This window comes from Phasianus colchicus, chromosome 2, assembly GCF_987193195.1.
Source record: "Phasianus colchicus chromosome 2, bPhaCol1.hap1.1, whole genome shotgun sequence".
In the NCBI taxonomy this organism is placed as follows: Eukaryota; Metazoa; Chordata; class Aves; order Galliformes; family Phasianidae; genus Phasianus; species Phasianus colchicus.
In genome coordinates this window covers 95,930,725-95,958,580 of record NC_143437.1, presented here as the reverse complement: position 1 = coordinate 95,958,580, position 27,856 = coordinate 95,930,725, and the positions used below count along the sequence as shown (strand labels likewise).

General features: G+C 36.3%; 1 protein-coding gene across 3 annotated transcripts in view; it reads right to left on the bottom strand.

Moving 5' to 3' along the window:
- Positions 1–27,856, bottom strand: part of ASAP2 (ArfGAP with SH3 domain, ankyrin repeat and PH domain 2) — an 88,180-nt gene that overhangs the window by 17,675 nt on the left and 42,649 nt on the right. For all 3 annotated transcript variants that reach the window (XM_031611272.2, XM_031611270.2, XM_031611271.2), the window contains exons 6-20: positions 20,985–21,114; positions 19,302–19,387; positions 17,867–17,942; positions 17,280–17,366; positions 11,143–11,246; positions 10,964–11,033; positions 6,699–6,786; positions 5,692–5,740; positions 5,416–5,582; positions 3,992–4,125; positions 3,259–3,353; positions 1,506–1,695; positions 1,284–1,369; positions 951–1,066; positions 412–479 (exon numbers count right to left, since the gene is read on the bottom strand). In XM_031611272.2, the coding sequence (XP_031467132.1) occupies positions 412–479; positions 951–1,066; positions 1,284–1,369; positions 1,506–1,695; positions 3,259–3,353; positions 3,992–4,125; positions 5,416–5,582; positions 5,692–5,740; positions 6,699–6,786; positions 10,964–11,033; positions 11,143–11,246; positions 17,280–17,366; positions 17,867–17,942; positions 19,302–19,387; positions 20,985–21,114 (1,546 nt within the window). The remainder of the gene's footprint in view (positions 1–411; positions 480–950; positions 1,067–1,283; positions 1,370–1,505; positions 1,696–3,258; positions 3,354–3,991; positions 4,126–5,415; positions 5,583–5,691; positions 5,741–6,698; positions 6,787–10,963; positions 11,034–11,142; positions 11,247–17,279; positions 17,367–17,866; positions 17,943–19,301; positions 19,388–20,984; positions 21,115–27,856) is intronic.

Here is a 27,856-nt window from a genome sequence, read left to right as displayed (position 1 = left end):
GAAATTTAACTGCAGTGGCAGATGTTTTGAAACAGATTCACTTATCAAGGCACTCTGACCCCATCAATCAATTTTCCATGCTTAATAGATGCAGTGATGGTAGCAAAATTCATTTCTATGGCCTTAACCCTTAAAAAGTATTTTACTGGTTCAATTTCAACAGGTTGTCTGACAAAACTTATGAGGATGGGACCCAATATCTCAATCACATCATCCTCTGGCCCCAATACGTAAAATATTTCCAAAGAATCTAAGAAAAAAAAATTCTTAAAAGCATATACATTTATTGGTTTTCCTAAGCAGAAAACTACTCTGGAAAATTTTTGTTGAATATTCAATAGTAAACAGTTAAATATCCAGACATAATTCTGCTTATAAATCAACACACATAAGGAAAGATGCCACACTTACCAATTCTTCACAGTGAGTATGTTTTAAGCGCTTAGCTATATCAAGTGGTGTCTCTCCTGATTCATTAGCTATCAAGAAAAGAAAGATAGGACAATAGGAGTCATTATTACTGTCCACTGACAGAGACACCAAGACAAAGATACACCTGCAAGCACATAATGAAGTAATATACCAACACAATCTAGAATTCATTTCTTTCCTTTGTATGTAGGTCCAACTAATACCAGCCCAACGAATACGACAAGCAGTAGCAAGGCAACGTGTCATACATGGAATGATGGCCATGAAAGAGAGGTGCATAATTAGGCCAGATGTCAGTCAAAAATCTCGACACTTACCAAGATTTGTTTAAAAACAAGTATAATGCATAAGTCAATTTAAACTTGAAATAAGCAATTAATATTGATTTTTTCAAACAACAATTACTATTCACAGAGCTGTTAAAACAGGTGAGGTGAAAAAGCATGTATTCCACTCTCATGTTTTTCTTATCTGCAGCAGTGACAAATATGAAATTGAAGTACACATTACCCTTTTACCTATTTCAATGGAAGCTTTCCCTCTCAGCAGCAATTTGAGGCACTCAACGTTGTCGGTCAGACAGCAGTAGTGCAGGGCTGTACTACCTTTACATGTCTGCTTGTCTAGATTGCCACTATTGGAGTATGAGAAAGAAGAGGAAAGCTGATTAAAAATCACTTTCCCTCACTGCATCCACAAGCCTTTATCATTACAAGATTTTTAAATGATAAAATTACGTTTTACATAATAAAATTACATTACATTTTAAAATAATAAAGTTAAATAATAAAAATCATTTACTTGACAGAAAAGCAGCGTCAATAACATTTTAATATTTTCAACAAACTCACCTGTTCTGCACTAAAAAGTCAACTATGTGGAGGGATGTTCTATCAACTGATCTAACAGCGAGGTGAAGTGCTGTTTCATCTTGCTCCTAGGAATAACATAAGCATACAGAACAGCATTTCAAATCTTATATCCATTAGAAAACAAAGTTCTTTTTAATTATAAGAGCATATAAGAGCACTTTTTAATAACCTTTTTTTTCTAATAAAAATTGCCACACTTACATGTCCATTGGCCAGTGGGATTTTTTCTGTGAGATCTACACCATCAGCATACACTTGAACTAATCCAAAAATGTCTCTTGACTTGACAGCTTCACAAAGAGCATGCAATTTAGCTGCATTGTCAGCATGCTTTTTTCTTGCATATTTTCTTTCGATATACTTGGCAGTAATATAATCTTTTCTTGCATTCCTGAAATTGAATATAGTTTACTGTTATATTTTTTTAGTTAGAACTTTCATAGATCCATGCAAGTCATTTGAAATAACATCTGAGAAAGCCTGTATTTCTCATTATTCTTCTTCTTAAAATATTCATCTAAGATACGGCATCTCATATTTTCAGGATGAAATGGAACTACAGAAGATTAATTAAATAGTCAATATCAAAGCAGACCATAAGTTTTCCCCTCTGAATCAAAGCTTCATAAATCTGTTTTGCTAGCAACAGTCTTTCAGGTTGATGTTTTCCTGACTTGTACTCCTATGTGTGCTGGAACGGAATAGAAGGCATGAGATACAAAAGTCTATGTCTGATCAGACTATCCAGGCCTTCAATCTATGTTCACTGCAGTGACTACGATCTGTAAAACAACTGTTCACCATATCCATAACAGAGAGAGAGAATGTAGCAGAGTTTTTAGCTTCACCTCCAAACTGAGGTGAAAACTACCATTTAGGATATCTGAATCAGTATATGAATTACCACTTATGCTGCTAATACATAACTAACAAATGATGATTCTTCTCATCACAGTAAGACAAGACCTGGCATGACTCGCATAAGCATAACTCCTTATCAGCTCTTGGGATGTACATAATATTGCTCAGAAGGCGTTAGACAAAGCCAAAATTTATCATCTGCAACATTACAATAGTGGGCAAAAGGAAAAAAAAAAAAAATGGATGAACAACAGATTGAATCAATGGATAGTTTTTGCTCCTGAAGAAGAGAATGGTGTTCCCTCTTTATTTTAAAAAGTGCCTCTTTTCAGGTTCATTTTTAAAAGTATTCTATGCTACTGATTTAGCATTCAGTGAGAGCAATTTATATTATTAATGTTTATTTTTTTTTAATTATTAATAGAAGTAGTCGAAATTACTTTAACTGTAGCATTTCACACTGGCTATGTCAGAATGGTGGAAGTCTGGATAACACAAAATCAGTGTTATCCAAAGCCGGCTCTTCTGTGTTTTTCCTACATTGTTTACCAGCTCTCCTATACAGCCAAGTTGGCAGCTGTCCTTGCTGTGTCTCTGCCATCACACTGCAGTGTTTTCGAGGAATTCAGTTAAATGTTCTCTCTTTATTCTGTACAGTTATGGACTGGAGTCCTGGGCAGAGTCTCTACAAAACAGGTGTTTAGTACCTGTCAGGTAAAATGCTTACTTTATTCTCATTTCTATTTTGTGTTTAAACAGAACACAAAATAAATAGTTTTGGTTTAAATTCAGATCTTTGTGCCCTTGTGTGTCTTTAAAATTCCTTAATGGGTAATCTCTGATTTCTTTCTGTTCCACAATTCATGACTTAGAGAACTGGTAATAGAATTCTATTACAGATGTTACAAGCAGATACAATTCAATAAAACAGCTATGTAAAGCATCAAGAAAAAAATAAAAGCTTACTCCATGATTTTAAGTTTAAGATATCACACATCTTCATGGTGTGTTGGCACAAACCATAATGGGACAAGTCATTAGCAATGCCAAATAACACGCCTGCCTTTGTTCCACTAAGTAGCTCTTTACTTACATATCACTGCTTGGATTAGGTTTGACCATCTCATCAACTGGCAGACAGCATTCCATAATTTCATTAAAACCAGCATTCCCAATATTCTTTGCAAGCTGGTAAAAAACAAAACCAAAAGCAAATATCCACAATTCACATAAGATATACGTTCAGTCACTGGTCATGCAATACTAGTGGGAGGACAAGGGAGAATGGGAGCCAGGACTTTTAGTTTCCCATTTCTATTTCTGCTACCATATCAGCGATCAAGAACCAATTATGGTAACTTATTGGACAACAGTTTTCAACTGGGATTTAACAGACAAACAAACTGAAAGAGCAGCTGATAGTGGTTACCTCTCTGTGTATCAAAGCCAAATATAAACATTTTTTCCTTTGATGATTAATTATTCAGCATCTTTACAATTTTAACATGTTACGTATTTGCAGACTCCTTCAATTCTTAATCTCAGAGGCCTATTTATATTTATATGTCAAACAGCTGTTTGAAGAGTAACCAAGAGTAAAGACTTGGAAATAAAAAAATATTAAGCCTTTATTAATTAGAATTCTAAGATCAGGCAAAGTTTACAGAAAGACAACATATTCCATGAGGTTCCTTTAATCATGAGAACTAAGTCGTCTTAAATTATGCTACCAGAGATGATTTCCAAGATTGGAACAATATATAAAAACACATTTGTGTTGGAAGTATTTTTAGTATTACCTAAGTCAATAAAAGCAATTTAATTACCAAAAGTTCAGATGTTCCAAGCACATCTAATGTAAGTGATTGCATTCTGGAATAGTGAACACCAAGTTCTCTATGAATTCCTGAGCATTCAATGCAAGTTAGAATTCCCAAATTCGTTGAAAGCCAGGTAGGATCTGCAACAAAAAGTACTCACAGGATTAAAATTATTTATGGGGATGACTTCATTCTAGAAAATGTAATATACAGTAATGACATCCTGGAAAAAATAAGATTATCGTACATAAATTATCAGATTTCAGTATTTACGCTTTTTAATCTTCTCTACTGAGAATCATAAGCCAGGATTTTCTTATGGGGCAAGCAGTAAAACATATTTTTTACATTTTTGTATATGTAAAGAAAGCTGCTGAGATAGTCTAGCTTGTCATTTTCCACACTGCTTTCTGTGATTACAATTCTTGAAACACCATCCTTTTATAACACACCAATAAAATGGCATTGCATTCTTAAAGAGGTTGCTTTAGGTGCAATGGAAACTAAAGTAATGAAGCCTCTTTATTTCAAGTATGTTTTAGTCTATATGAAGCAGCAGTGATTAAGAAGCATACATACAGTACCACACTACAATGCATTGTCACTCAACTATTCATCACCCTTCCTTGCCCTTTTTCCTGCTATTTTGCATTCTGGCTACAACATCCTATTATTTTCCAGTTAAGGAAATAATTTCAGGAGAATTAGGCTGCTTGAAATTATTTGATTATTTTAAAATAATCTTAATGCTTAAAATTATTTGATAACAGTGTGATAGCAGATCTTTAGAATCATCTTTAAAGACAGCAGGATTGACACTTCTCACAATTCTACACAGTATCTATTGCTGGAAGTTACTGATCTATAAGAATGCAGCCTGGTTCAGAACTGATGTTTTCAGATAAACTGTCAGATCCAAAAGCCTAAGTCCTGCAGTGCCTCTCTAACATAAAATAGCACAGGAAACAGCAGGAATTTAAAAAGCATGAAAGCAGAAAATCACAGATCAACAAAACTGAATGCAGCAAACTACAGTCAGCAAGTGCATTCTCTTCCAAATAAATATAGTCTTAGACCAACCTCACGGCTCACCTTCAAACAAAAAAAGGATTCAAGTATCTTACTGTTCTCCAGATTTGCCCAAATCTTATCTAAGGTGTGAGCTAATAAAGTTCAATTGATTTATGTCAGCAACAAGTACAATTAACAAAACACATCGGATAAAAGCTACCTTTCCAGTAACCATTTTCCCCCACTTAAAATATACATATAACAAATCAATCTTACTATAAAACAGTGTAATTGAATTATTAGCATATTCTACTCCATGTATAATCTTTGTGAGATAAACAGTAGAAGTGGAAGTGTCAAATATCACTCTCATGATATACAACAGTTTTACCTATTAGAAATATGCTTAATTGAATCACCTTGTGCTCCACAGTCACAACACACATCATTTCCAGTCATCCTTTGGACTTCAGATATAATTTCTTTTGTCAGTTCCTGGACAATATTATTTTCTCCTGTGTTATCATCTCCTTTGAATGCATTATTTAAAGCTTCCTCTTTGCTGTTTTGTAGAACAGATGTCCATCTAAAATGGCAGGAATATTTTGCTATTAAATGTTTCAGCACTTCTAAAGTTCAAGGTAAGGTCTGAGTTGGACACAAATATCAGAAATAAAATTAGGGAAGTAACTCACATTTGACATTCCTGTTCATCTTCTGCTTGGAAGTGGTATGTCCTGTCATCTGCATAATAAGTATTTCACATACTGATTACAAAACTGTTCTTGCAGAAAACTCTCAGAAAAATCTAAAATTTATTATGTCATACTGGGTACAGTTAGCTCATCTATGTTTACATACAAGGATTTGTTCCTCTATAAACAGAAACCTGTCTTCAGTGCTGAGCTTTTCCTACACAAACAGCTGGGGAATGTTTCCATATTCTAGATATATCCTCAGTAATCTTAAGTCTGAAGTTTTGTTGGGTGCAAGGAGAAGTCTGTCTAGAATACAGACTCCATATTTGAGTTCATCAATGTATCTATGAAAAGATTTCAACATTCCAAATAATCAACAAAGGCAAACTAAACTTGTCAGACACAAAGATACAATTCAAGAAAACGATACAATCAAGATAAGCTCTAAGCATTTTCAATTAAATAGAACAAAAAGTTCTATTTACTACTACTTTCATAGTTCTAAGTACTGGTATCACACTGTACTGATTAAATAAAAATGCATGACACATTTTAAGTCTAAGAAAGAAATGACAACACAGTTCAGTGATGTGGTCAGCTTTAAAATTAGAATAGTTGATGAGGTAGAACTAGTGACAGAAAGATATTTTACGCTGAAAATTCCTAAGGTTCAAAAAATGTGGGGGGGAGTGTGGAGGAGCACGAAAGGACATAAGAAGAGTAATGTCAAAGCAAAGGTATTGTTACTCCTGGTAAGGGGCACAAAATGATATGGAACGAAGGAATAAGGAGAGCTCTAAAAACAAGCAGTTTTCCAGGTGCAGTTAACTTGCATTACAGTACAAGGGTGAAATGGTAAACTGTCCTAGGAATGGCACTTTATAAAGCCCTTCCTTTACTGTAATTTATTTTAGCATTTTTTAGCATTTTACTTCAGCACTGAAACATCTTCAGAAATCCTTTAGTATTAACTGCAAGTAAAAAAACCGAAACAACAAACCTACGTGATATGAGGTCAAAACATTTTTTCTCCTCTGGGTTTGTTTTCACTTGGCAGGTTAACAGATTGAGCTTTGCTGGAGGTCGGTTAGCCTATTTAGAGATAAAACAAGATACAAGTTTTAGTATATTAATACTGACTGAGCCCTGCAGTCCAAAAACATAGGACAATATCCAATGTGCCAGAAAGACTTGACAAATGACTGCTGCTTCAGTTTTTAAGGTACCCAGGTTTTTAATTATGTTTTCTTCTGAATAATGGGTTTGTAAATCACATTTTCTTACATTTGGCCATTTAGCTCACTGATAACTGGATAAGCATTTTGTAAGAGGGGAGGGGGAGAAATATTGTTTTAATTATTCTTTGCTAGTCCTTTGATCACCTAACCAATATCACTTACCTCAAAACCATCAAGTATAACAAAGAGACAGATTCATTTTACTTTAGTTTAAGCCTCTAACATTTAGACATTTAGTTTTAAAAAGTTAATTAATCTACATTTTCAATAACCAGTGAAGAAAGATTCTCAGCAGATGGTTCATGGCACCCAACCCTCCACACTGAAGGAAACTAAGAAGTCTGCACACAAAAGTTTTGCAACAAGCACATGCAAAACTAAGCTCAGGCAGTTTATTATAAAAATCTGTAGTTAAACAGTATATTATACTCTCTATATACTTTATACAATATAAATATTATATAATATATATACTTATATACAGAGTGTATATACTTATATATACAAATAGATATAGAAAGATACTTTCTAGTAAAGTTTCTCTTGCAAATTTAAGTTCTTCATGAGTAAGGAGTCCCAATGTTTTATTAAAAGCAAAATGAATGAGCAAATTTCCTTTTCAAAAATTCTCATGAAGGCTGCAAAGACTTTTGAAATAGCAATGCTGTACTAATCTCTTCTTTCCCTTAACCTACCAGTCTTCCAGATCAATAGTAGGATCTATGCAGCTATTTTTAACCTTAGCTTGATGAATTAGGAATTAAGAAATTACTACTGTGAAGACAGAAGTACACATAAATAGAATTACCATGTTTACTGTTGTGTTCTAACCTTTTGAACATATCAAGTTGCTAAAACAAGATTTAATCATCTACGAACAAGAACTACTATCAAATGAAGTTGAACTATCATGTAATCTTATTGACTTGCAATCAATCATAAGAGAAGACGTAGATCTTCTTAGTATCTTCCACATTTATTAATGGAAACATTTCATTCAAAAAAGGAAATGAACAAGTCTGAAGAATCCTTGAAACAATATGATAAAATGTTTTCCTTTTTTCACCAGCTAAAACAACAGAATTCTATCTGAAGGTCAGTGAGAGATCAAAATCATGGAGGAACATAAGGGAAACTACTATGTATTTTTTCCTGTTTAAGAAAAAAAAATGTTATAGTCTCCTTGAAAACCAGCAAGCTCATTCTTTGCCCAACCCAGCCACCAGCCTCCAGGACACTGACTGGGCAATGTCAATCAAACTATACCCATGAGAGGTTTTGGAAGCATTAAAATGACAATTAATTGAAAACCACATTGTATTCTCTGCCTAGTGAACAGCTTATCAAATTACATTCATCTTAGTTGCAAAAGGACACGCAGCTTTCATTATTTTAGCCTATGAACAACCAGAGTTCTTTGAAACTAGAAACACGCAAGAACGCATCTTCAAAATGCCACTTTGAGCTCATTTTTTGAGTTATATTTAAATATGCTTAGTTGCCATAGCACTAAGCTTTACAGTGTATACATTTCTAATGTATTTAATGTCCAGTACCAAAACTGTAACAAAATTCCTTGACAGTAAAACTTTCATAGTCCTCTATTCACAGAACACGAGCAAATATCATTTACACTCCTGAAACTCAAACTATCTTTGAGGGCAAGTTTTTATTGAGGGAGTGGTGAGGTGCTGGAACAGGCTGCCCAGAGAGGCTGTGGATATCCCATCCCTGGAGGTTCAAGGCCAGGCTGGATGGGGCAGTGGGCAATCTGATGTAGTACTTGATCTAGTGGCTGGCAGCCCTGCCTGTGGCACTGGGGTTAGAACTTGATGATTTTTGGGGGCCCTTTCAACCCAAACCATGAATCTTCAAGTTCCTACCTTCGTGCTTCTTGATCCTGGAGCCATTTGTGAATTCATGTTTATGTTGTTCAATTGGCTTCTATTATTGTTTTATTCATCTATGTATGTTAAATTGCAGTCAGGTAGATGTTAAAAAAAATTCCAGTTGCTAAAAATTACACTAAGGAGTAGTGTCTATTTTTCAGCCAATCTTTATCTTGCACATTGCTCTGTGAATGCTAATTTATTTGAAGACGCCTAAAAATCTAGGTCCTACACATACACTGATACAGACACGTTCAGCATTATAGCTAGGTTAGAAGAAATCATATTCTCCCCATCCATAACAGCAGACCACTTCACAGGGAAATGTAGGTGAGAATACAGCATCTGGAACTGCCTACAGATAGCTGTTGTAGAAACTAACCCAAAAAAGGAAAGCTACAAGACCAAAGCCCATGAAGAAAATATAACCTTTAAAGGTACTTACACATTTCTATTTAATGCAGTAAAGAAAACTGACTACTGAATTTCTGAGAAATGATTCATTTTGATGAACAACTGGGAAGAGATGATGATACATCATATTTTAAGATGATATGATATCAGCACCGAGGATGCTTGGAAATCGATGTTGTTGCTCCAGAAATCTCAGAAGTTACTCAGAGTAGCCCAGAAAATCCTTTAGAAATTCCACTACCAATTTCAGTGTCTATGACATATGTGTAGATTTATTTATTTATTTATTTTGCACAGAGCTGCCACCAATGCATATGGAGAAACATAGAAAATAAGGCAAAACAGAAGTGGTTTTAAAATGAGAAGATACTCCTCTAATTTTTTTTATTAAAAGAAGATCAAAACCACACTTATGAAACCTACACAGCTAAACCCACATTTAAGTATCTAATTTAAATAACTGATTCCCAGCTACAGCTGCACAGATTTCAGTGGGAACTTAGAATTCTAAAAATGTCTGACCATCTGGTAGACAACTCATAAAAAGAATCAGTGTCTTGGTAGAACTCAGTAAGTGCACTTGTATGTAGAAGTTTGAACATTCTGCTCTACAAGTGGATTTTGTAGACTGTGCTATCTCTAAGCTGCCCCAAGTGCACTCCTGCTGTCGCCATTATAGCACATTCAAGGACAAGCTCAATGACAGGACACGGAGACATTAGTATAGAAATACTGACAGATTTTATTCTAACAAGGACACACTCAAACAGAGAGGACAGTTCCAAAGTCAGAGCAGTGACTCTTTTGCACTTCCTAGCTCCTGGCTGTCAATTCAAAAAGCAACAGCTTGTGGTTAGATGCACAAATGAGGGATTGATTCATTTCTGCTGGCAGGGTCAACTTGCAGTCATAGCAACAGGCATAACAAGATAAAGAGCAAAAGGGTTCATAAGAGGATCAAGAAACAGGACTGTTTATTGGACAAAGAATGGGAAATACTGCCACTGAATTGATTTTTGCTCTAGGAAACCTAAGTTTCAAGAAAGCAAGCTAAAAAGAGAGAGGTAAGGGAAAGGGGAAATAACTGAATTCAAAGCCAAATGTAAAAGTTAGGAAATAGGAAAGCATGAAGTTTAAAGTTTTAAGTATAAATTATTAAAAGTTATTATGCTGTAAATATTAGTATCAAAGAAAGAGAAGCTTCTAATGCACTCTCTTTCATCTTTCTGGTAGACTTTGGCTTCAAAGTTACTTTTCTCCTGTAGTTACTCTCCAAGAAAGTTACCTTCATAACAGAGTATCATACAGCAGTAAGTTTGAGTGAGAGAAGAGATTCAACATTCTTTTAGATTGTCTTGTGAACATAAAAGTTGTTTTACCCATAAGTAGAAGACAGCTAACACTGAACCATATCTTTTCCACATACTGAAGTTAAAATTTAATTTTTATGTAGTCTGGTAAAATATGAACAGTTTATAAGAATAAAATCAGTCCTTAAAAAGGAAACATTTTTTTCCATTAGCAGTCATTAGCATTAAAGCAGCTGTATTTTTAGATACTGTGTATGTCTTGATATATTCCTGAAACACTGCCTTAAAAAAATGTATCCATCATATTCAAAACACTGCATTAGGAATGTAGCTAACTCCAGATTATAAATATAGACCAGCATATTTGTCTTTTTGTATTAGCAACCATGTACGTAAAATACTGTAAACAAATACTTACTGTACCATGGGAAATTGTAAGAAAACCATTTTTAACTGAGCACTTCCTTTTCTGCCACACTTTTCTGATTCTGGTTTAAAGAGAGGGAAAAAAGAAAAAATGACTCAATTTTTAATACATTATTACATTACTTTGGTCTTAAGACATATTTTTCCCTAGTAGAATCCAGCAGTACTTACCCATCACTTTTCTTGTACAGACTCCCATTTCGTTCAGTGCCATGTTCCTTGTTTCCCTGAGGCTGATGTAAACTGTAAGCTGTACTCTGACGAATCTGAGAATCCTGAAATATAAAGAACAGCAATTTGTATTCCATTCCACACTTTCAACCAAAATATCCATCTCAGTAATGAGTTTCAGAGCCTTCCCTTCTGCTCTAATCCAACAGGCCAATCAAAGCACACATCTCCTCCAATGAGGAGAAAAAGACAATTTCTTTTTCAGAGGACATGGAAGACACTTTGAAAGGCACTAGAAATGACTCCTAAAATGCCTTTGCTTTTACTTAGCTTTGCTACTGCCTTTATTTATGCTTTTAACCAGAGCAACTGGCTTTCCAATTCATGCAAACCCTGCAGTTCATAAACACAAAAGATTATTATTATCTGCAATTCCTAGAATAAAAACATATAGATAAATTTGAGGTGGTTTTCCTTGTGGGAACTGAGTCAAGTTATTCTCTTTGAAAAGCAATAGAGATTTAGTAGAAACATAGCTCAGGAGGCATACAGGAAGTAGTAGGAAAAACTGTAAAGTTTTTTTCTGTAAGACTAATCTAAACCAAACCAAAACATCTTGAATGCAGCAGAATGCTGTGTTAGGAAGGAATAAACTGGACTATTTCAACTGCTCTCAAAACTACCCTGATAAAGGAACCACCTGCTGCAAGAGTCCAGTTCCTTAAAAAACAAACAAGAACCTTGTAATGAAAAATCAGATGTGACATGCTGTATGAGCAGCAGCAGTATGATGCAATGGACTTTTTAATGCATGCACCAACAGTGACTAGGATTTACTATATTTATTGTTTTCTTCTCTGTTTTTGCTATACTGATGTAAGACACCTTGATTATATACAGCATGTAATACAAGTACAGCAAGAAAAATAAAACAATCACAAAGAAAGCAGCTCACTTTAATGACTATCTAAGCTAATACAAACAAAACCCTAAGAGCAAGTAAGACATAAACTCAAAAACTTGATGAAAATTCTCTTTTGTAAAAAGATGAGATAGTACGTCTCAGATACACGAGAAGCATGGTCATAAGATACATTAGGTTTGGGTTTCCAGAGTGTACACACGATAAAATCTACAGTAATCTAAGAAGCATGCATTTAAAACATTATTTCTCTCTAATTACCATTAGCTTCATGGACTTCCTTAGCCTTATAACTCCGGATATAAGTAGTGGGAAAAAAAAAACAACTAAAACCAAGAACAAGTTCCTCCTCAACAGTAATGGCAACAGCAGTGAGAAACATGGCAGGGGCAGAGCAACCACCTACAAGCCCCATTCGGCATGCTTACAGCCTAACACCACAGCTCCTGACTTCAAGATGCCAGCTCATCCTGAATGCAGTCCTGGAGCTCAGTGGTGCTGAGAACCACAGGCTGAGCTGAAGGCAGCAGAGTCCAGCTGCTCTGTTTTGGCAGAAGCAGCTTGTGCCCATGTCCCTGTCTCATGGCTAGTGCTGTAGGAAGCTGTATCAGGTAGCAACAGCATGCATACATAGCTTTCAAAGGTACTGCAAAACCACCACTTAAAATGACCATGCCTGACAAAGCATCCCTTCAGATTTAAGTCAGTATGTTTATCATTCTTCCTTAGTCTGTTTATAAAGAATTATTTGGTTTTGCACTCCAGCTGCCAAACATGAAAACATTTGAAAAGAATTCTCATCACTGATTAAGAAGCACTGCATATGTACATTTACTGACTTCTGAAGAACATCTGATCCGACACTGCCTATTATGTCCTACCAATGCCTTAATCTCTGCCTCTCATTACTGTCTTGCTTCAGTGAAAGAACTCCATTCCCAAGCAGATTAGAAGCCCTTACAGGAAATTAATTTCAGTTCTCTACATCCTCAATTACACAGAGATTTCAGATGGCCTCCAACACCTGCCCTGAGTAGAATTCCCATTACTTAAGATCATGCTGCTCCTTTTTGTGGAACATTTTCTGCATTTCAACTACCTCCCTTCAGCTGTTGTTTACGCTCAGTTGCTATGTTTGGCCAGACTGGCAAGTCAATGATACAAGCTTCCTGCCTTATTTCAACTAGAGAGGAAGCTGCTGTAGATGACGTGCATTTCCACACATTCATTTCTATGAACAGGATCTTTATAAATTCAGTGTTATTTCATGACAGGGGGTTAAGGACAAGAGTAAAAGATTTCCAGTTCTGTCCACACTGTTTCAGGCAGTGACCAAATTAATGGTGTGCTATGTGATTTCCAGATGATGGCTTTCCACAGCCTCTGGGCAAGTAAGTTCATGATTTTGGTCTAGCTTCTGAAAGACATTGTGCCATACGACTAATCTCCATCACAATTAACATCCTTCCGGGCAATGTCAGCATCCCTTTCCCATGTGTGGGCTCCCAAAAGGTTCATCCTTGGTTTTTTTTTTCCTGATTTGTGTATTTCACATAGCAGGAGAGCAAATCACAGACAGTTGACCCAATAGCTGCAACGGAGAAGCAGGAGCAAGGCACATGACCTACAAGAGGAAACAGGGCACTGCAGGCTGCAGGACATTAAAACTAATGTCCTACACTGTTGTTTTAAATCTCTCTTGAATGTACTAAGGTTAGGACAGATTGAAAAACACAAGCCAAAGCAGCTGATCTTTGTTCACTTTATCAGCTTTGAAAAGTACAAGAAAAGGTGAGTCATTTCATTGCAGCATGTTTATAGTGAATCACTTCTCTGACCATAAACAGGTTCAAAATGATTTCTTTCAAAATCTCACAAAGATTCATAAATAAAGCTTACTAACACAACTAAAAATTAAATGAATGTGACAACAGTACTCTGTAAGGATAGTCTCTGACTACTGGGCCCTAATCAGGAGTACTGCATCCAGTTCTGTGTCTCCCCACACTGGAAAGATGTGGAGCTGTTGGAGAGGGTTTAAAGGAGGGCCATGATGATGAACAGAGGGCTGGAGCACTCTCTTACAAAGACAGGCTGAGGGAGCTGGGCTTGTTCAGCCTGGATAGGAGAAGGCTATTTTAAAGGGGATTATAAACAGGAGGGGAATCAACTTTTTACAAGAGTAGACAGTGATAGGACAAGGGGGAAATGGGTTTAAGCTCAATGGGTTGTCAGGAGAAATTTCTTTACAGAGAAAGTGGTAAGGTGCTGGAAGAGGCTGCCCAGAGAAGCTGTGGATGCTCCGTCCCTGGAGGTGCTCAAGATCAGGATGGGGCCATAGGCAACCTGGCCTGGTACCAGATCTGGAGGTTGGTGGCCCTGCCAGAGGCAGGGGAGGGGGGAGTTAACTTTATGATCTTTGGGGTCCTTCCAATCCAAGCTATTCTATGATTCTACTGGCAAGGGAGATCCTATAAACCTAGCTAACAGCCCAACTATCTGAATGAAATAGAGCTTTCCAAAGAAGGTGCTTTAACTTTTACATGGAAAATTTTGGCTAGTTGTTTCACAGCTCCCATGTAGCAAGTGTTAGACTGCCCATATCTCTCCTGTGCATAAAGCTGCCAGAAAGCCCTTACAGCTTTTCTCACATTTGTGGTATCATTACAGGAGGATTTTTCAGAGACCCCTCGCTATCTACTACTACGCCACACACTCTCCAGCAGATCTATCTGCCAGAACCTCCTGCAGGCAGCCTCTCCTATAGCACAGCTATGGAAAATCTTAAGAAAAAGATTATTCCATTTTGCAGTTGCCTAAAGAGATTGCATATTCTACCAAAGAGGCAGAAGAAGTGGTAGAAGATTTCAACACTGACTTGAAGTTACCTTTAATGCTAACAGTTTGGAGTTATGCACTAGCAGAACAGGTCACTCCCATGGGCTGAGAGGGTACAACAACCCAAATGTCTTGCTTTAGCTTAAGCTTGTAGGTAAGGCTTTAACAATCAAAGAGGATGCAGGAATGACAGAAGTGAAGACAATACTAGTCTAAGGTTGACCTTGATGCCTGTAGGAGCTCTAGAGTTTGGAAAAGTTAAAAAAATAAAGACAAACAACATATAAGTAACTAAGATGGACACACAGTGACCTCTTAAAAAGAAGTTTCAGTATAAATCAGGTTTGAGAAAGTTCTGTGCAGGAGGAAACAATGTCTTCAGATGCAACAAAAAAGGTTCACTATGACTATTCACACATTTGTCATGTTTTGTTTTCTTAAGCAGAAGCATTCAGCAACATTCTATTGTTTTAAACATTAAGGCCATTTTAATTAAGAATACATGTGTCTTTAATATCTTGCAAGAACATCAAATCAAGTAACTGGATTTAATTCCCAAAAGAAAGCAAATAGGAAATTACCAATTTGTCCTGCAGTAATTTTCTTTCCCAAGAACAATCTGACTTTTTTTTTTCTTTCTTTTTTTTGGTAATACAACAAACAGAAGAGTAGAAATAAAAGAACCACTCTTCCCATACCAACAGAAAAAAAGCTCAGGGGAAAAATCCAGTTTCTTGGAATCTGAATGGAAAGCATGCCATTGATTTTCATTAAGACATAGTAACACTTACTCTCCTAGACTTCGGTCACAAAATGTAAATGCATTTCAGGAAAGAAAAAGAAATCAGTTATAGTAAAGGAAATTACAGTGCAACAAGAATAATACTAGTGGACCTTACAGCAGATTACAGTAGGGTTGTTTGGAACCCCACTGATTAATTGATCTTTTCAAACAACATTAATAAGTGTATTACTTTTCATGCTCTGAAGATATTATCTAAATTTGCAGAATTAACGTATAACTACTACAGCATAAAGCACTTTCAACACATCTGTTTTCAAGCACAACAAAAACAGTTCAAATGATAAACATATTTGTGGTGTGCTTACCACATCTTCATTACACGTTAATATCATTGATAAACAGGTAAATGCAGAGGAGTGACATCCCCAGAATCATGAAATCTGAGTGCTTTTCTTATCTCTCTTGGACAAAGACCCAAACAGAACAGGAGATATCCTAATGCATGCCTAAATAGCAGACTCCTTAGTGAGAGCAGGCAGCCAATGGCAGATCCATCATATCTGTCAGGATCACTAGCCTTTCACTATACAGAGCTCAAATTTGAAAGGTTTTAGCAAATACATACTTCAGTGAATACTAAATGGCTGGCAGGATCTAAGAAAGTGCAAACTGAACAGGACTTTGCACACAATGGTAGTTACCAAAAACTTCATGTGAGTACTAACAGCACCTCCAAGTGAAGAGCATTTAATGCCTCTCAACAAGTCATCTGGCTGCCACCTGTTACAGCTAGGAGCCAGCACACACTTTGTGGAAAGATAAAAGCAAGACTGAGAAAACAGATGAAGGAAGTCTGTGGTCTACAGACTAAATTATTTCATTCTAACCCCTCTCAGAAAGACAATCTGGAAGGGGAGAAGTTCATTCATCCCTTACTCGTGACCCAGCAGCAACACAAAGGAAGCTGGATGGCTTTTATTTACATGAAGAGGAAGCACTAGCAATCTGAAACAGAAGTAGAACCAGTATTTAGGATTAGATTATACAAAAGATGCTTGCTTCCAGATCAGAGCTTGCCAAATAAAATTACTCCAAAATGCTTTAAATCTAACAGCAATCTCAACTGAAAATCAAAAAATACCTTTGAAAAATGGCATCTTGCAGCAGAACAGTCAACTTCGCTGTCATTTTTGCAGATGGTAACAGAAGTGCTCTGGGATTTTTAGTTCTACATCATCTTTATACATAATCTTTATATGGAATACTTCAGTGTGATAAGATTATATTAATTGTGTGTCCTTGTTTTGTCAAAGTTCTTTTGTTCTCAATTTGCATAACATAGGTACTGCTGCCTGCAGTTAAGTCAGAGGCAGTGCATCAATTAAAATGTTCTGTAATAGTAGTAGTAAAAATAAATTCTTCTGCATACATTAGTCTTAAATATATTTTAAATGAGAATCTCTTTTTAAAAAATCTTTGTCAGAAACATTCAATATCAGCATCAAAGCAAAGATGAATAAACACAAGAAATTATACAGCTGAAGAAAGTTAGAATTATTCTATTTCAAATTCTAACATAAGATTGGAACTATGCAATGGGCATTGAAAGGTTAAATCACCTTATATGCTCACCTCTTTCTGATCAACCTGGAGTGCAGATTTTAAAATATCTCTGAGCTGTGTTAATTGTCTTCTTTCTTCATCCTGTGCTTGTTTTATCTTGAAAGAAGAAAAACACAGGTTAAAAATAACATTATTATTTTCTTGTCAACAAGTTCTTCCAAACTTGCTACTACATTCATCCGTTTTTCTGAGAAGTGTTCAGCAAGAATTAAAACATGGAGAGAAGAGACTGCAATCAGTTTATTTTCCTTTTTATCTCCAGAAAACTGCATAATGGCTAGGACGCTGTCAGGTTCAGACTTTGACACCATCACTTTGTTCTCGTTTCCTTGTTCTCAATTTAAAACCATATGTCGTTTTTCACTTAGTCAGTAAACTCTGTAGAGTAAGGGTTGTTCCCATAACATTTTACATAGGGGATCTGGAACTGAAACCAAGGCTCCCATACAAGATATTATAACAAAATTCTACTCAAAAATTTACCCAAAACCTTAAAACACAATTAAGCCAGTCAACCAACCTAAACAAAAATGTTTGCAGTTTTACTGTAAAAAAAACTCAGTTTACAACACAAATGTGAAAGGTTGCTAACTCACTGTATAAAGATCTGTTGAGAGTGTCTCAATTGAAGGCTTGAGACTTTCAACTGCTTTTAATCCATCCTGAAAGAAACTTAAAAATGAAAAACAAAAAGAAGATTTATTAAACTTCACTTTGTACATTCAGTTTAAAAGCTGCCCAAAGGAAAACATGTAAATTATTACACAGGGCCAAGAACTTGAAAACTTCAAACATTTCTTTTTTTGTGCATCTTTGATCAATTCACATCTTTATTCCCATCACAGCTTATCCTAAGATACAAAATCCTCAAGTAGATTTACAACAGCCACAATCCACTGTTGTGTAAGTTGTCCTTACTCTCACCTCAAACACAGACCCATCTCATTTTTTTGAAGACCTAGAACAACATTTATTGTAGAACAGCAAAAGCTCAACCAAGTGTAACATAACTGCGACTCCTTGGAGCCCAATGTTTTTACACCTGATGCCATTCTCCCACTAAAGGAAAGCCTTTGTTTCCCAAGCATTACTTACAGCCTATATTCAAACTGAATATGCTAAATCATACTTTATCATACGTATTGGTGTATTTGCACAGTAATATTCTGCAGTTCAGCATTCCAGTTCTTTAAAAGAAGATTTTAAAAGTAAATTCAAACAAACCACAGGTATACAAATGTTTGATTAAAAAACTGCTGCCACATTTGCAGTGGAAGAATTTTCACTAGGATGCAGACATGAAAGCAACAACGCAACACAGCACTGCTGTTGTGGAAATTCTATTAAATGAACAGAGAAGATGAGTGACAAAATACAAGCGAAATAGATTTTAAAGCAACATAGCAACAATACAGGGGGAAAAAACCCTCCATTGATTCAAACTGGTATTTTAAGATAAAAATTTACTGATTTGAACAAGCAGGCAGAAGCTCTTTCAAGTTTAGAGCTATGGCTTTCATGCCATATTACTGATCTGTAACACTACCATAAAAAAGGAGATCATTCTAATGAGAGTTTTCTGTTTTATTACTGAGTTCTGCAATTAATTAGAAAGAAGAGTGATTCTTTCAATACTGCTTTATCTCACTGCTTATGCAATTTATTTTCCTTGAGTACAGATTTAATTTAGATCATTGCTACATACGCTGAAAAAATAATTCAAATCAAACATGTCAAAACTAATAGACCACTAACTAATTGAGCAAAATAATAGCTCTATTTCAGGAGTAGTTTTTGAAATATGCCAAATTATTTTGTGGCCTTCCTTTGGAACAAGCAATTATGTTCTATGGTTCTAAAAGTCATTAAGTCTTTTGGAATATAATAACAAACACAACTGCTAAACTATTTGACAGAAGCAATTTGTTGAATGCTAGATTTATTTTTTTTCAAATTCAGAAAAGCATTACATCTAAATTTAATTTAAAAACTGCTCCAGTATATAGTGTAGGTATAAAACCTAAAACATACTTGCATTGAGCATGAAAATACTTGATCAGGTTCTGAAGCAAATCCACTCCTTTTTTAATCTTGATTTCGTTGACTTTCAGCAGGTACTGTTAACACAGTAATACATACAAAAAAATTAATGATTACTGTCACACAGTTTTTTTTACATTTTATTTTCAGTTATGTTTCAACAAGCTTTAACAATTCCAGTTTTAAGAGGCCTAAAAGAACATGCCAAACTGTGGCTTCAAGGGTTAATCACACAAAAGCAATAGCTGTTATTGCCTCTTTTTGATATCCTGTGGGGATATTTAAGCAGGATTAGTTCAAACTTATCACATCCTTCACAACTCCTAGTGGAAGCTTCTGTTAAAGGAAGCGTAAAACAGTTTGTGCAATGAATTAAGGAACCCATTCTGAAATCTAGCAGCCTAATAAGATCTCTCTCTCTCATGGATTGTTAAATCCATTGCCAAATAGCAAACTGCTTTCTTCCGACATCTAAAAAGAAAAGAGGGATTATTTTAACCAGTTTTTTAAAGTCTGCCTTCTAATTTTATCATTTTCTCTACCAACTCCTTATACACACGAACAACAAAAAACACAGTTTAGCATGAGATATAAAACTGGTATTCAAGGCAACTGCTTATAAATCTATGCTGGCATATTAACCAAAACAAAGTCTCTTTTTACTACTACTCCTTTTACCCTCAGAGGTAACTAAGGAGAATCTCTTCCTAAAAAACAGAAAAAATACAGGATGCATGTCCGCTACTCCACAGTTAAGGTAATTTTAGAGATTTCACCCCACATTTTATTATCTCTACAAGTCACTGAAATGAATTCCTCCTTTATTGTGACACATTGAAACAGAAGCATCTGTTCCACGCTGTTTCTTGCAGATGACACAGATGGACAACTACTTGGTAAAATCCTTATATTTATTGAGTATTCAAATTACTTTATCAGCTTTGAATACTTTAGTCTGACTCTGTACAGGTATATAAAGTTTTTTCTAATAAATATCAGTTTGTGCAGTTACCAAAACTGGTATTAAAAGTAGGCCAGTGTATAGGTAAAATTAGCTTTAGTCATTAATATTAAAAACAGAAGAAACATCCATGGTGTATTTTTGACTTAGTGCATATTGAGAACAAACAGCCTTAGCTCCCAATGATGGAACTTTATGTGTCTTTAAATGAATTAAATCAAAAATATTTGCATCAGATTTAACATCACAAAGACCAAAGTCACAAAGATTTCAAAGTGGCAGCATTCTGAGCCATCTTGAAAGACAACTGGATTTCATCCTTAGTTTTCTTTTCCCAGCACCAGCCCAAAAGAGTGCTAAACTGGATTCCTTCCTCACATAACACTGCAACAGCTGGAAGCATAGGAAACAATGCAGAGAGTGATCTAGGGCTTAAAATAACTTAGAGTAAAGGAGGAGTGTAGAAGTATACCTATCATCATTTCTTAGTCTTTCACTGAGCTTTGCCTTGCTTATTCTAAAATTTACTTATACGTGAAACTAAAAAGTTTGCTGCAAAGTTAGCATATCAGGATAGAAGAATGTACATCGGCAAACTAAGTCCACTACTGTCTTATTACTGTTAACACATTTTCTCTGAAATACTCACATTTTTCAAAGTGTTCCTAAAAATCGTTTTGGTAGAGCAAGATGAATTTCATGTTGAATCTTACCTCACACATCTGTAACTGGAAGAACCTTCTTTCTTTCTCCATCTCCTCTGCAATTTCAGCACCACTTATTTCTGTACGGATCATCCCATGCAGCTTAGCATGCTCTTTTTTCTCCTTCTCTATTTTTGTACTATAAGGCGAAGAATCAGTCAGTGAAGTGAGAAATTGAAAGCCTCTCAGGAAATCTGATTATTCACAAAGTCTACTGACAGATGCAGAGCCAGTCTTGCAGCTTTGCATAGACTTACTTCCAGATGCCATTCATTTGAAATTTGACAATGACTAAAGATCAGCAGTGACAAGCAGTAGCTGAAACCTAATTCAATCATCTGTTAAAATAATTTCCTGACATACTCTAAAGGAAGATAATAATTTAGAGAAAGATATTAACTTCTTGTACTGGAGAAAAAAATCAGCAACTAAATAATCCTACAGTTTCAATTAAAATTCATGCTTAATCCCAGCAGACCAAACACTGGTTAATAGAGCTCAATTATGTCACCAGATTTATTGAGTCTTGCCTGTCATCAAGTCATCTTCTATATATACAGGGTTTCCTAAGCCAAAATCACATTTGCCATCTCTGCTTCCTACTGAGCCAGCTGGCACTGGGAATGCCGGCCAGCCGGCTGTGCTGCAGACTTCAAAGTCTGCCAAACCAGCTGTCCTTATTCCCTAAAAGTTTCCACGGACGTTTTCCAAGAGCTCGGAATAAAAAAGGCTCTCCTGGAGAATGTAAACGAAGAGCTGATGCTCGTCATGTGGGAGAACTCCCCTACGTGCATTTGTGCCTTCATTATTCTTCGTGGTATTGCTAAAATCAGTGAATGACTGTATTACCCAGATAACCAGCCTAATATGGAAAATGATGCTAATAAAAGAAAATAGATGCGTGCTTGCTTTATGAAGAAAGACTTTCAGTCAGCCATGCGCACAGCTTTGAGGCAGAAAATTCTGAAAAGGGCTTCCTGAGGAAATGCTATACTGCTTTTGGACAGGAGGAAGCCTTATACAGGAATTCAGGAAGCAGACAAGAGGTACAAACAACACAAACAGTCACACCTCCTCTTGGGCAGTCAAGTGTCTCTCAGTTCTCTCTCTGAAGAGATGATGCGTCTCAAGTGCTCTCTTAACCTGATGTTAACATTGCCCACTATATTCTTACACAACAATATATTCAGCCTTTCTCAAGAATGAGAAATTATCTCTTCTTATGCCTCAAGCAGCAACGGAAAAGTAGAATTAATCCTATTAATCTCATCCCATAACATTCCCAGAGGGAAACATACTGAATGGCAATCCAAAAAGCCCCATTTCACCCTCACTACTGGCAGGCGCAGTGGAGCCAATCCCCTGTAGTATTACAGCAGTCAGCACATCCAGCCAACACTGCACTCCTTCTCAGCACATCAAGTTCTACAGGAAAGAGATGTTCTGAGGAAAGCTCCTCTCCTTTGAAATAAATATCCTGAAAGTCTTCATTTGCCTGAGGAAAAACGTGATTCCAGAGTGTTCTGTTTTCATCCAAAAAGTCTATACTCTTACCGACCTACTGCCAAATCTGCCATTGTGTAAGCACAGAAAATGGAAACCAAACAAAAGAATTAACCGGACACCAACTGTGAACAAGAACAACACCACTACAATAAGAGTCACAGAGAATGGTAAATATGCAGCTCCTTTTCAGCACACCATGTTCAAAGTCATACATGCCATGATAGTTCTAAAAAAAATCAAACCTCAGAGAAATGATTCAGGATAGTTTAAGTTCTCTTAGTTTCTACACTTAACAACTCATGAGGCCAATGAATTCAATGAAATGTGATCCAAATTCAATAACCATCAATTACCAGTAGTTTTGTTGTTTATATAAGTTATACCCTTGAACAAAGGGTGACATAACCACTCCTAATATTAGGAGTGTATTAACATATCATAAGGTGTTGATAAATGCCAATCAAATCAAAACATAACCAACTGCTAAAGAGTCAACCAATAAGCACAGTATTACAGTATACACCGTGTTCAGAAACTGAATTCCTTTTAAACAATAGGTTAGACTTGGCTGGAAGAATCTGCCTACTTTTTAAAAGATAAGCATATTCTTACAAGCATAAGGTAGCTAAATCAAACACCAACATCTACCAACTAATTTGGAGAAACAAGGCATCCTTGAGGCCACTTGCTGGAGCTTTATTTGCATTTCTGTAGCAGCTAGAAGTTTGGGAAAACTTGGAAATGGGAAGCTGGATCTGGAAACAAACTCAGAGGTCAGGCACCTGCTAGAAGGCAGAGCTTTGGAGGAAGGGGCACTGTGGTTTCAACAACTTTCATGATGCTTTAAAACAACAAAAACAAGTACCAGAGGTACATTTATTTGTGTTTGCATTTCCTTATTATTTATGCTTTCCATCTCCAATGACCTTTTCAGCTTTATAATTCAGAATTTAACCCTATTGTTCTGCTACAGCAACACACCGCCTCCTTTCTGACCGGTGCTACAAGACACTTGGTTTCTGGACAAACAAAGGAACCAGCAACGCAGCGTTGCATGCAAATCTTCTGGGTGCAAGGTTTAGTTGTGTTTCCTATCATATCTCAAAGGTCAAGTCAGGGTCTGGCAGCATCAGATGTTCCTGCACTGCCATGTTAACTAAATCCTTCTGGAAAAAACAGCTTTACAACATATCAATGTGGGATTTCCAAATATTGAGGCACATTCCAGTTTTCCAGGCAGATCAAGTAAGCAAAATAAGAAAATACAGTAAGTTCTAGGAAAATCTTCTAGGACCAATAAAAGGCAAGCATTTTGTACAACTGCTGTTCTTGAAGCTCACACAGTACATACCGCATATATAGTTTTTGCTATATATGACTATATAGACTAAGATTTAAATCTGAGCATCCTTCAGACCGTTTGCAAGACAGCTGCACATGACTAACAGACAATGAGCTCAGACATGTAATAGACAAGTACAGCTGAAATACAGGATGAAGGATTTTAACAAAAAAGTAGGTCAGATGCAAAATAAATGGCCTCATCCGTTCAAATATCACTGCATGACTATTTGTAAAGCTCCAATTAGAGAAATGACTGTTTTTCAGTAGAAACTTCCACTTCAATTCTACTCCACATTATGATATAAACAAAGTGGGCTTTATTATTGTTATTATTGAAGAAGGACAAGACCTATTGCTCTTTAGCATACCTAAGGCAGGTATTTACTTTCAGCAAGGGAACAAGGGTAAAAAACTGGAGTGGCCTGAGCAGAGGCAGCAGCAGCAAGCTGGTAGGATCTATGTCTTTCTTCCTATCCTTCCTGTACCTGTACAGCAGTAAGCCAGGCTAAGTATATAGGTGCAGAACAGTGGCAACTGCACGTGGAAGGTGCTTTATGTACATCCTTTAAAAGAAAAACGAAAGAAGCACTGACAATTGATGAATATCCATGGTCTACTGAGTCATGTGAGAAATCTAATCTAAGAAAAGGCTGCAAAATTTTCAGATATTATTTTAAAATATTGTTTAAAAATGAGTAAAATGAGTTTTAAATGATAGAAATATCATTTAATGATATAGCTACTCTGACATTTTTACACAAGACTACAGTAAGAACTTGTTCATTCTCCTATTGACTTGGCTCAAAAACCATTCATTAATGATATCTACATGTGAGCGCCTGCATTTCTGCACAGTGATGTAACACACCTCAGACTACTGCCTTGATCTTATAATCCCCTAAACACATTCAAATAACTTGTTTTATTCACTCAAGTGTGCGTAACAGATTTCATACTGACAGTACTACACAGCTAAAAAGGGAGTAAATAATGTGCTTCAGGAAGTTTATCGTTCTGACTCCTGTATAGAAGTGATACAATATCTGCCTCAAAATCTACCACAAGAGGACTGATCAAACTAAACAATGTGGGTGAAATCTGGCTCACTGCCTTGGTGAATATAGTCTGTCTGCTGGAAATATGAGCAGTTTTACGACATGTACTCTCTGCCCATATGCTCCCTCAGTGTGTCTGCCATTAGTGTTTAGGTACATGGGGGAAAGCAACTGCCTCGTAACAAGCAGAGCCCAGTCTGCACCAATTCCAGTCAGAGAAGCAGACACGTTCATCACACTGCAGTCCCAGAGCAGCAGGCAGCATGTCCAGCTCTTAGAGGCTGAACAGAGATTAACTCAGATCTTTTAGCTAGCTTAAAGCTTTAAAAACATTTAAAGATCTGCAGTGTTACAAATGAAGCATGCTAATGATGGATGGTGAGGAAAGATGAATTATTCCTCAATGTCAGCTAAGGATATTCCTAGAAACAGTTCAAACAAGGCATCATTTAAGGTAACACATTGAAGAACACCAAGGAAACCTCTGTCAGTACTGCAGATTGAGGTTAGCAGAGACAATTCTGCATGTACCCAACGCTACAGATGACCAAAACACACAGATACAGAGAAGTTCAGATCCATTTGAGACGGCCACAGAATCAAAACAGTTATTTTCTCTAGAAACCTCTGAGGCTCATATAATTGCAACCCCAGCAACTCAGAAAAACCTCAGTGTTTTCATATGTCCAAAATTCAGTAGATGACAAATCTGGTCTCAACAAATTCAGGCTTAAATCAGTGTTCTCACCCCAGCTTGAAAATCACACCATTAAAATTCCAGTATTTGTTAAGGCCAAGCTAAACAGTGACAGCTGGGAGCATTTCAGCTTATCTGGAAACCAGTCTTCCACACAAGATGGTCTGATAAATCCCACAGGCCTCCTGGAGAGAGGTCAGGAAAGTTCTATTCTGAATTTAGATGGTAACTCACTTGGTCGAAGTAATGCAGATTGCAGTGAAACAATAGTATTTCCTGATGGACAAACTTAAGCCACTAAAAGCTTAAGTCATAAAACAACCACCATAAAAAAAAAAAAATCACAAAAAAGAGCTTTGAAGAATTTGCCTGTACATGGTATTCCCAGGCTCTCTATCCAAGCCTCAAGCAGATGATCCTTTGGTGTTGATCAAAGTGAAGGAGTCCAACAGGCTAGACAAACAGCTTTAAACTCTAGACTACTGATGTGGAGCTTTTATGTAACTGCTTAAAAAGCTAGCAGTTAAAAACATGGCAACCATACCAGCCAGCCACCCGGAAATATCACAGAAAATGGTAATGGATCTGAAAAAACTTCCTAATGAACATACGGTACCTTCAACTTTTTTTTTTTTTTTCTTTTAATATGTTAAATAAAGTGCAGCATAAGTGGTTTAAAAATAAGCAGTATTAAGGAGACGTGTTTTATTCCTTAAGGAATTTTGCAAAAACTATGAAGGTAACTTGGAAAGAAGCATCTCCAAGAACTACCTCCTTACACTGGAAAAAGGAACCTGTTCAGAATGAAAAACGAAGTGTCTTAATTAAAAGCAAAGTCAGAAAGCAGAGTTTTTAAAAGCCAGTCACACTCAAAGGGAAAAAAAAATAATTAAATCTTGTGATTTCATACATTGGAATTCAATCCCACAGACAGAAAATAAATACAAGGCTAACATCACATCTTCACATGCTAAATGTAACAATGCACACAACTTTTCCTGCATCTACTATCCTTAAACTCAAATGAGACTCAAATGCATTTCCCATGGGCATTTTTATTTCTCAAGTACTCAAGTTGCTTGTTTGTTTGTTTTTCTTTAAAAAAAGGAAAATATTTTTAGTATAAGTGACTCTGAAACAAACCACTCGCTACTAGGACCAAGCTGAGGATCAAAGTACAAACCCTTACATCACTCTAACGTGCTCATCCTGGTGAATATTCTATTCCACTAGGAACAGCGTTCTTGATATATGCCTCAGCAGCCTGCAATCGTATTTATTTTAAATTCTGCACACAAGCTTTGTGGGATGTCACTATGAATGAGTTCTACATAATTAAACGAGCTTTCAGATCCAGTAATCAGGCACAGGTAGATAATATCAGGCTAAATTACAGGGCTGTTCTTTATGGCCCATCCTCAGAGACAAACTACTGCCAAGGGCGATGGTTAGAAATCTTAATTACTTCAATAGCTGAAAACTGGCATGGCACCAAACAGGATTGTTTGCTGGTATTAAAAAAAAACACTGAGCACTGGAGCCATCATAGTCTTGGCACAGTTACAAGTTCCAAAGATTCAGACTGGGGGTTTATCTTAATGTTTCAGAATGTCTTATAACGAATATCCTGCTGTAGCTAGGCAGTTTCAAAAATACAACACAACTAAGGTCCTGCTCAAAAATCAAGCCTGGAAAGCAGTAATTAGATCATTTTCATTATTATTCTCAAAAGAAATAACGACGTTTAGCTAACTTGCTAAGCTTGTTGCTTTTGTGACTTAAACAGCCTACAGAAATCACTTTTGAAGCCTGCTTGCACATGAATTCAGATGGGTCAACTCAGTAGGCACCAGAGAACCATTACAACATTGTGCAATTGGAAAATAAATTAAAAAATGGTGCTAGATTCTCAGTCAATCTAGGCAGCCAGGGATCTGCTGAAAGTTATCTGTGTTAAAATACTGTGATATTTCTAGAGCTGTATCACCAGAAATCATCTGATACATGTGAAGCTAATGACCTCAGAAGACCAAAGACACTAGCTGGATAGCTAAGAAAACTCAACCAACTGTCACAACCCAAGTAATATTGGAATAAGAAATAAAACTCACCATGAAATTCTGCTTCAGGGACTACCAGCTGCACTGACACAACTGTCTCGGTCAAACCAGGAAGCATACCCATTCCTGACACAGGGCAACTGTTTCAATGTCCCAACCGCTGGAGCACTGCTTGACAGCAAAGATTTAAGGGAAATCGTGTGCTTAAGTTTGCAATTG